At 40.4% G+C, this 10,532-nt stretch overlaps 1 protein-coding gene across 1 annotated transcript in view; it reads left to right on the top strand.

Moving 5' to 3' along the window:
• Window positions 1–6,157: 6,157 nt before the first annotated feature.
• Window positions 6,158–10,532, top strand: part of INTU (inturned planar cell polarity protein) — a 48,062-nt gene continuing 43,687 nt past the window's right edge. Inside the window, exon 1 of the mRNA XM_090288501.1 lies at window positions 6,158–6,366. Coding sequence (XP_090144627.1) covers window positions 6,224–6,366 — 143 coding nt within the window. The 5' untranslated portion in view covers window positions 6,158–6,223. The remainder of the gene's footprint in view (window positions 6,367–10,532) is intronic.

The raw sequence follows: 10,532 nt of genomic DNA on the forward strand, positions 1-10,532 counted from the left end.
CACAAAATGTTGGAAATTGCATTAAAGAGACCAGTAGCCTTGAGTCATAGAAAATGTATAGACAAGAGAGACTAGCTGACTATTCTATTTAATTTTAACATATTATTTTAAAGGATGCCTTCTAAGTGTTTATTTTTTAATTACTTGTATATTTTCTATTGCAAATATGGTTTTCAAAATGTAAAGCATTAAATTGATATGCTTTTGAAAAAGATACTTTAGCCAAACCAAAATTGAAGCAAAGTTGCAAACTTTTCTCCGCATGTGGTGTTAGCTTCAAATTACGTCAATACTAAAATAACAACATCTTGGCAACAAAAAGTGTTCAGCTATCTTGTATTTTGATAAAAAGTTACACAGAGGTTGTCTAAGGGAAAAGTTTTTGCATTTCTTAGTTACTTTTACCTAATTAACACATATGTGATCTTGATTATAAAAAGTACCCATGTACAAAAATATTAGCACTCAATATTTTTCAAAGATTTTTTTTTAAAAATTTTGCACAAGGCTATTGCAGTTTAATCATTCCCTTGGAGTCCTGTTTCAAACTTAGTTGTGTGACTTGGCAAGATATTTAACTTGTCGATATTTTCCTGTTCTCCCAGTAATATGAAGAGATAATATCCACCTTACTAGGTTGTGGTGTGAATTTCAGATGAAATATAAGTGCTCTACAAATGTAAAGTTCTGTGAAAATAAAGGATTATGTTAACAACTGTCCTAAGTATTAAAACAAAGCACAAAAAGATAGCTAACCCTAAAGGCTCTGAGAAAATTCATCTGTGTGACTTTGCCCAGAGCCTAATGACTAATGTATGGTGCTGGTGTGTTCTGGCCCCCAAGCCAGCAGGGAAAGCAAGCTAGAGATGAGTCTCTGAAAATGTTTGATGACCTATACATCGTCATACTTTTGTCAACAGCAAAACGTGTGTATTTAAAATACCTTGAATAGGTAGAACTCTCAGGGATAAAGATGTGTCCCATTAGATATTTCTGATGAACAAAATAGCCTTTTAAATTAAAAAAAGTGAAATCTAAAATAACTAATAGGATCAAAACGTTTAAAGTATATATCATGTAGCAGACACTGCTCTATTTCTTACGGGGTAAGTAAGGCATGAGATTCCAAGGGTTGTCTCATTTGGTCCTTAGCAGTGCTGCGTAGTAGGCAGGGATTCTTATCACTGCATTCGGATGAGGAAACCGTCCATGTTCACTTGGTTTAGTGCCGGAACCAGGATGAGAACCCAGCTCCTCTGATTGGCACTTACAGACTGTCAAGCATTGTCACAGTTGTCATCAAGTTACTGTAAGGTTCCACGATGCAGTGACTTTTTTTTTTTTTAAGTATTACTGAGGGCACTTGGCACTCATTTAGAAGCTAGGATTTTCTGTAATTCTGCTGTCTTCTTTGGTTTCCTACTTTCCTCTTCATCGGCAGACTGTCAGTCATCAGCAATTTCTGCTGCTGTTGTATTCCTGTTGGAAGGAGGACCCCTTCCTTCTGGTCAGCAGCTCGCCATTTCACTGAATGTGTTATAATTTGCAAACGAAAACACCAGGTGAGGATATGAAGGAGTAGATGAAGGGCGTGGGGCTTGAGTCTGTGCCATCTACCTTAGTTACTTTTCTGTTTACTTCCAGAGTGTCATCTGTCTTTCATTATTATTCAAATGCAGAACGCATGCTCTTGGAACAAGTTCCATACATTTTTACAGATAACTCGGTTTTTATATAGGCGAATGATAATTTTAAATCATAAGGCAGTTCTATAAACAGAGGACTGCCAAAATGTTATTTTTATATATTATGTCTCTGTCCCAGATTTTTAGAATTCCACATGATATGTCTGTTTTCAAAATGTAATTTGCTGATCTACCAAGGTACTTATTCATGATTTTAAAAATGGTTGTGATTGTCAGTATTACCACATAGTTCATGGATTACCGTTTCCATGTTCACAAGTAAGGCAATATTAATTAATTTCCAACAAAATTTAAAATTTTGTAATGGGCATGACCTCTTTGGGCTCTGTCTGCATTTACTTCTCAATGCTAGCTTCTATTATTACTAGGGGAAGAGCTCTTGAACCTGCTTAAGATACTAAATATTTAATTATGTTCTTATCTGGTGTATTTTATGTCAGAATTGTATTGTTTGCCTAAATGAGATGATAATCTATGGAAATAAGGACTTTAAGTTTCATGTATATTAAACTAAACATTTTTGGGCCTCAGAAGATGGCTGGTCATTTATGAAGTGGATAATAGAAAATGAGAATATACCAACCAGTCTGACTCTTGTAACTTTTCCTGCAATTGTTAATTTATGAAACAGACACAAATAGTATTCTTAAAAAGGCCCTGAAAATGGCATCTTATTCTTTTCCTTCCTTCATCCTCTCCAGTACATCTAAGGTTGTTAAATATTAATTTAATTAGTACAAACATGACATCTAAAGTTAGAAATCTGATTAGCTAATACCACACCCTGAAAATGAAGTAAGAATTTAAAGCGATGGCTATTATTTCTTCTATTGTGAAAGATCACGGGAAGTGGTAACTTTGGGAGTGGAGGGTATTTTGTCTATTAAACTAACATATAAAAATAAATTATCCAAGGAAATTGACATACCTCAGATACATCTAGTGCGAAGGAATATTTCTGAAAATATATTCTTTTCCTTGGCATTTTGGCATTTCTTGCTCCATTTCAACCTTGTCTAAGAGGAAGATAAAAAAAAAAAAAAAAGGTCCAGTCATTTTTTTTTCCTGGAATTTGTCATTTGGCAGCAAAGAAAGACACATCCCAAAATAATTTAGATACTGAACAGACTGCTACTTATTATGAAAGAACTTTATGGGCTACGTTGTGAGGGGAGGATGGAAAAGGGAATTCTTACTGAGATAGGAAAAGTCTGGGAAGGCTTCTTGGTACTGTTTGCATTGGATCTTGAAGGGAAGTGTAGTGTTTTGGGTAAGTAGCACTCCCAGTGAGAGCTCTGTGTGAGCAAAGGCTCTATAAAGTAGTTTTATCGACACTTTCTGTGCTAGGGGTTTTACATGTATTAATTCACTGCACCCCAAACGGTCCTGTGAAGCAGGACCCAATATCCAGTGTCACAGACATGGAAAGCGAAGCTTGGCGAGGTTGATTTGCTGGAGGTGATAGAAATGCTGGGATCTGGAGCAGGCAGAGGCGTGTCTGCTAAACTCCAGAGGTGGGCATGGGGCCCAGCCTAGGCGGGAAATGGCAGGTGTTGGGAAGCACAGAGCTGAGGAAGGCCTTAGGCTAGTGTTCCCAAGACTGCCTCAACCTGGGCCTCATGGCATGCCTGTTTAAAACAGAGATTTCCAGGTGGGTTCCCCTGGAGATTCGGATACTCTTGAAGTGGGGCAGGGTGTTAAATCTTCGTTTTTAATAAGGACTCTTGGTCATCTTCTAATCAAGCAAGATGAGCACACTTGAATAACCTGATTAATGTATAGCAGGAAATAAAGGCATCTAACTCTGTAATTGGTGCTCAATTATTTGTAGAAGTGGGATTTTATTTTTTTAAGAAAAGGAAGCTACACAGTTTGCACTTTATTCTCTAATAGAGTGGGATTGAAAGTTTTTGAACAGGTTATATAATTATTAGGTGCTTATAGAAAATTGAAGTGTTATTTATAGGAATAAAATGTAATTTTTTTGTTTAAACTTAAAATGTCTTTTTAAAAAAAATTCCAATAAGGTGCTCTTAAAGTAAGAAAAGGTTAAGTTATTAAAGAGTTCCTAAAGCAGGTTTTATTTTGGAAGGGAATCTTAAGCACTTTCAACATGGGAGACTGTGGTGAGACTAAGCATGTGTGTTTTAACATGAAGTGTAAGATAACCATTGAAGCGATTCCAACTTATAAAATTATAATTTCTCTTACTTTTTTAAGTTTCTTTTTTGATTGCTGTTTTATTACAGTTGTCCCATTTCCCCCACATTGCTCTCCCCTGCCCCGCCCACCCCGCCCCTCTCCTGGCCGGCCTGCAAACTGGAAGGTCACACATTGGATTCCCGGTCAGGGCACATGCCTAGGTTGTGGGTCAGGTCCCTGGCTGCGGCTGTGCGTGTGTGAGAGGCAACCAAAATGTTTCTCTCACATGTGTTTCTCTCCCTGTCCTCTCTACCCTTCCCCTCTCTCTAGAAATATGTATATTTTTAAGTACTAGTCTTTTTGGCCCTCAGTGCGGATGGAAACATTTGTTTCCCGTCCTTCCTGGACCTGCCCCCCTCCCACTTCGGACTGCCTTCCTTCCTCCATCACTCTCCGCCCGCAAGGCTGCCCAACACTTACGTCTACCAGAGCAAATACACACCGTCCCATGCGGATTGTCTCCGCTTCCTTACTGCCACTGGCAAGTAGACATCCGCACCTGCTCCCACCTTCGGGAAGCCGTTTTAAGGAAAGGCCGTCACAGCGAGGTCACAGGCCTCCATCTCCTTGCCACCCCCGCCTGCCACCTCACACGCCTCCTGTGGCCATTATCTCTTTATGAATTAGTCCCCGGCTCTCTGATTTCACTGACATGTGGACCTCTTTTAAGGAAAAAGCGCTTGGGGATTTCCAGGGATGACAGACTTCCTTTGGAAACCCTCATTTTAAACAAGCAGCTATAAGCTCTGTGCTTTATAGTTCTTATATAAAAGCCATTTTACAAATCAATACAAAATATTACAAAATAAAATTCAATAGCTGGTATACAAATATAAAAATGCACATTTGAAACTTAATACAGTTAAAACCATAAAACAGAGGTATTCAAGTGGACACAGTTTAATGTGACGGTAAAATAAATTGCAGCTTGAAAGTTCACATATTTGACCCGGGTTCTTTGGGTCCTCCATGCAGATATCAGTCTGGGCCAAGGGGCGACTCAGCTCCCAATACTCTGAGTTCGGAACATTGTACCCTATAATAACAGGATAAGTTAAAACTTCCCCTGAGAAATTCGCTGTGGCCCTGCACACTCCAGTTTGTTTTCCTTTGGGTATTCCACGAGAAGTCTGTATTTATCATATAATACTTATCACTGTGTGTCATAAAATGCCCACTCGCCTCTCAGTCTCCACCATCTGTCCCGTCGCTTTAAACTGATATCCACCGATATCATAAAATAACATTAGAGTATATCCTTCATGTTCTTGTTGTATCGGGAACATTTTCCCCACGCATTCCTCTTCGAAAACATTTCTATTAACATCATAATATTCAAATTACCTATAAATGTATTAAAAAGTTCCTGCTATTGTTGAACATTTAGATTGCTTTCAGCTTTACACTTTTATCCATTTTATTTGCATCGCTTACAATCTAGTGGTTAATGACTTTAAGTTCAATTCTCGGTCGGCTTTGCCTACTATAGGGTATTTATTTCATAGTATGTGGCTATTTAGCATAGTATGTGAATACAGGAAGTAATCGGAACAATGTCTAACGCTCAGTAAATGCTAGCCATTTTGCACTTACAGGAAATACTTAGCGCAGATTTTTGCAGATGACAGGTACAATTTACCTGTTTACACTCTCAACTTCAGTGATGAGAACACTTCATTCATTAAATTATAAAGTTTTGAGTTAGAAGATAAACAGTCGATTTCACAATATTGTCACCTTGAAGCAGCTGTCTACAGTGTCTGCTTGGGAGAACTGTAGAAATGTTTGCAAATGCGAAATAATATGAAAACCAAAGAAGCAACGGCACGTGTTTCATTAACACCTGGGGAGTATTGCTGAAGAGCCACGGTCCCCAGATTAGATGCAGAGCCCTGAGGAAAGGCAGAAGGTAGTTTCCTTTACCTCAAGGGAGGTGTGGGATGAGTGTCTCTAATGTTCGGACAGAAGTGCAAACTGGAGGAGAAAAGGGGGGAAAACAGTGGATCTCCGCCCGTTTCACTAAATTACCCTGCTCCAGAGGGGTGCGCTTAGGAGAGCGCGCGCCGGGTTCCAGCTACTTCCATCCCTACCCACGCGCCCTCCCAGAAGTTTCAGCTCATTGGCTCCTTTCAGTCTTCCTAGTCTTCCCGGGGACGCTTCCCCGTCTCCTGGGCAACCCGAGCTGCCACCAATGGCAGCCAAGGATTGGCATCACGTGGCCGCTGCCGCGTCTCCAGCGGAGGAAACATGGCGGCCCTGGCAAGTACCGGCTGCGAGATTTGAATCGCTCTGCTGTCGCTGCCGCATCTCGGCGGATGGCGTCTGCGGCTTTGTGCGGGTCCGGCCAGAGCCCAGAGCGGCTCCTTGGAGACCCCTCTTCTCCAGAAGATGAGGATTGTGATCCTGAAGATCAGGCCAGCGACTGGGGTTCCTGTTCCTCTGATAGTAGCGGTTACGAGTAAGGCTCTGGGAAAGGGCCAATTAAATCCATCTCCTTCTGTCCCGGGAGTGGAGGTTGCGTGTGGGCCCGGGGGACTGCGAGGTTTTGCGTGGCTGGGATTGAGTGACCTGAACTAATCGCTGAAAGCCTGTGGCACACCAAAAAAAAAGCATATTTTTTGCCAGTCTCGCAAAAAAAGAAAAAAAAGGGTATAAGTTTAATTCATTCACGCTGGATGGCTATTATTGTGTTGGCTATTGTCGTTTTCCTTTTTGACAATCTAAGGGAGAGGAGATCAGTGTCCCTGACTAAATAGGTATTGTATGTTTTAAAAATTCTTGCGGCACATCTGTTGAAAATCGCTTTTCTATAGTAAGCGGGCTTTATTTGCGCCACGTTCCAGTTTTGTGATAACGTGAGCCCAAATGGGGTGCCCTTCTTTGCTACTGTAGGTTTTTAGGGTGCTCAGATGATCAGACTCTCCTCTGTGGTGAGTCCCATAATGCATGAGGGTTTCTTTGTTGGAGTGTTCATAAAATTGTCCTGTCGCTGTGTCTTCTTGCTTCTCGAGCATCTTGATCTTTGTGACTTCAACCTCGTTAGTATGATACTTAGATTGAAGGGGCATGCCGCACGTTTTATAAGACAATTATTTAAAGTATGTAGCTTTTCTTCCTGTTATAAAAGTGAATAAATATATAAAAGAAAGTCCATCCATAGTCTCACAATGGAGGACAACCTTTCTTACCATTTTGGGAGTATTTCTGCTCTGTTTTCCTATACACCCTCATCGTTTTCTTGTTTGTTTGTTTTTTATTTATCATAATGTAATTTTTAAAATACAGAATACCTAAGTATTGCTTTCCACTTTTATATCCTTAGTAATAATGAAAAAGTTATTTTGATTCAGTGGTACCCAGTGCTACTTCAGTTTTAAAGGGATCTATCTGTTATTGCTATGGATTAAGAACTTTTTGGAAAAGTTGATTAGTGATAGTTTAAAATGACTAACAATGAAAAGGTCCAGGTACCAAAACATCGACCGACCGACCCTATAATGGACTGCCATATGCATCAGTTTTAGGATGACATTTTTTATGTGTATTTAGGAATAACAGTAACTAGTATTTAATGTGTATTCAGGAGTAACAGTTACTTGGCAATTACTTTCACCTCTAAGTAGGAAAAACATTTTTCATTGTCTTTAAAAACATGGAGGAAAATTATTACTAATGGCTCCTTAATATATTCTAGAGGCTTAATGAGGACAAACTGCATTCCTGAAGACTTGAACAAATTTAGGAATATCACATATTTCATGTAATCTTCTGCTGTGGTTATTTAAAAATAATTAGAAAATTCATGGTTATCAGTCGAGGCTGCTGGAAGGATGGTTTATATGGAACCCATTTGGTCTTGCTATGGGAGCTATAGACTGTGTGAGCCTCAAAGTATTGGTTTGTCTACATCTTAAAATCACATACTTTTAGCCCAGAGAGAATCTGTTACTTGCTCATAGCCATGCAGCTATGTGGTCAGTATAGGAACTTAGGAGACACGATTTCAAATGGGCTCCCTGATTTTGGGAGAATGAAGATAAGCTAGTCATGTTTCCTAGGAAACGAGAATCTGAGGACCTAGTGTTGGGAAAGTTTGTTACTTCAACGTATTTTGTAATTCCGAATATATGTATACACACACATACACACACACACACCTCTGTATATATGTTTATGCACATGCACACATGCATGTATGTTTGTGTATACATGTATACATACGCACGTGTATATGTATACACATGCATATGCATATATTCATATAACTTGGAGCAGACTATAACTATAGTTATCTGTGATTAGAGCAAAATAGACTAACCAAAATAAGAATTTTGTTGACAGACATGTACACAAGGACAACTTTGCAGCTTGCACCACGGGAGTCTTAGAAGACAGATGAGAGAATATTTCTATTAATATCGATTATTGTGACCCATATGTAACAAAAATCTGAACTAAAACTGCTAGATTTAATTCCGTTTTAGAAGTAAACCTTTTATTTAGGAATACGTTTAGATTTACAGCAAAGTTGCCAAGATAGTAGAGTTCCTGCATATCCTTGAGCAGGTTTGCCCTGATACTGATAACATCTTACGGAGTTACGGCACATTATTCAACACGAAGAAATTAACGTTGGCGCTGCACTATTAAGTAAACTGCAGGCTTTTCTGGATTTCACCGTTCCTCTACTTATGCCCTTTTCCTGTTCCAGGATCCAGTCCAGGATATCGCATTGCATTTAGTCATCAAGTCTCCTTGGTCTCCTCTGGTCTGTGACAGTTCTCGGTCCTTCCTTGTTTTTCATAACCTCCATTTCTTGGTTAAGGTCATGTCAGCGAGATTTCTTCGCTTTGGTTACTGTTTTTCACTTTCCACACTCTGTTCTTTTGAAGCACATCGCTGATTCCAGTCCATGCTCACGGGGAGGAAGGATCAAGCTGTCTCCCGGAGTGGGGAGTATCTACACAAAGAACCAATGTCTGTGTCTTCTCAGTTCGTTTTCTTTTCCCTAGACGTCACCTTCTTCTGCAGAGTCTCTTAGGTTCAGTTCCTGTCTTTATTCCTGTCTCTCTGCCTCCCTTCCTGTAATTTTTCTCTTTAAAAAATTTCTTCTTCCTCTTAAAGTGAAGTGTTTTTAACCTAAAGATTAAGAAAATGGATCTCATGCATTGTTGTTGGACATGTGAGTTGGTATAGTCTTTTGGACAAAGATCTCTGTATGCACATACATGTAAAGATGGTTACTGTATTGTTGCCCGTGGTAGGGAGGGGGGGACTGAACACAAAGCCTATCAGGGGAGTAACCAAATGTGTTGCATCTGTGCTATGGACAATTAATGCAGCCATTAGGGATTTCTGAATTGTGTTGTTAATTGACAAATAATAAAGACACAAACACACACATTTCCACTTCTTATAAACAATGACAAAACAACCCTGTGTGTTTTTATATGTTGATAAGAACATCGACTTTTAACGCCACCCTGCGTGGCGACTCCATTCCGTTTGTGTAGAAGGGGTCTGCGCACCTGTGCCCATAAAGGGCGCAGGAAGCATAGTCACCAACTAGAAGTCTGGTCACCATCCGTCCTTTCCTCTCTGTCACTCTCTCACCTGACCCACCTCACAGTCCTGGTGATTCTCAAGCACTTAAATGTTTTCCCTATTTTTCATTTTTTCTCCCATTGTCTTCATTGTCATCTCTGCCTGGTGACCAAAAGAAAACCCTAAATGGTTTCTTGTGTTGAGTCTTGTTCACCTCAAATCCTGCCCAAGGACAGCTGGCATGTAAACCTAAACTCTTACCTGCACTCCAAAGCCCAGACCCTGTACTGCAGTCCAGCGGCCTGGCCAAATTAGGGCTTGACTGCCCCTCCTGCCGCTCCCCACCTCACCAATTCAGCTCTGGCCACCGCAGACCAGCTTAAGTTGCCCACGCGGGCCATGGAGACCGCCACTCAAGGCCTTTGCTCATGCTGTTACTTCTTTTTGCAATTCTCTTCCCCTTGGGCGCCCCAGGCCCCCCTCCCTGGTCAGTTGTTCTAAAACTCACATCTGGTGGACCACAGTGTGGTGACAGCTGCGGGGAAGGCGGTATAATGGGACTAAATGGTAATGGAAAAACATTCAATGAAGATTAAATTAATGAGAAGAAAACTCATGTCTGGGGTCTCATCTACCAGAAAGTCTCCCCTGACCCCACCCTCAACCCCTGGCTAGCCTAGGTGCCCCCTCTCTAGTACCCACCATGTGTATCGTCATGAATCCTTCCTCAGTTCCTCTTCCCCACTAGACAAGGGAAGGAACTGATGTGTTCATCACTGTGGTTCTAGATTTTACTGCTGCACCTGGCTCTGTTTATCGGCTTCAAGATTGAATGCCACCCCCTGAGCACCAGCCCCCACCCCCAACTCTGCATGGATCTTTAAAGCATAGCCCAAACTGGTTTCACATTTAGATTTTAGGGATTAAGATAAACTTCACATTTAACAGACAGGGGGAAATGTTTCTTTGGGGTCATATATTGTATCTCTAATACAAATAACATGCCAGATTAAAGAGTGAGATTTGGGATTATAAAACAAATACATTCTTTCATTGTTTAAATTGATACTTCATTAAGTA

Source organism: Furipterus horrens, unplaced genomic scaffold (genome assembly GCF_987537825.1).
Source record: "Furipterus horrens unplaced genomic scaffold, mFurHor1.1.pri manual_scaffold_10, whole genome shotgun sequence".
In the NCBI taxonomy this organism is placed as follows: domain Eukaryota; kingdom Metazoa; phylum Chordata; class Mammalia; order Chiroptera; family Furipteridae; genus Furipterus; species Furipterus horrens.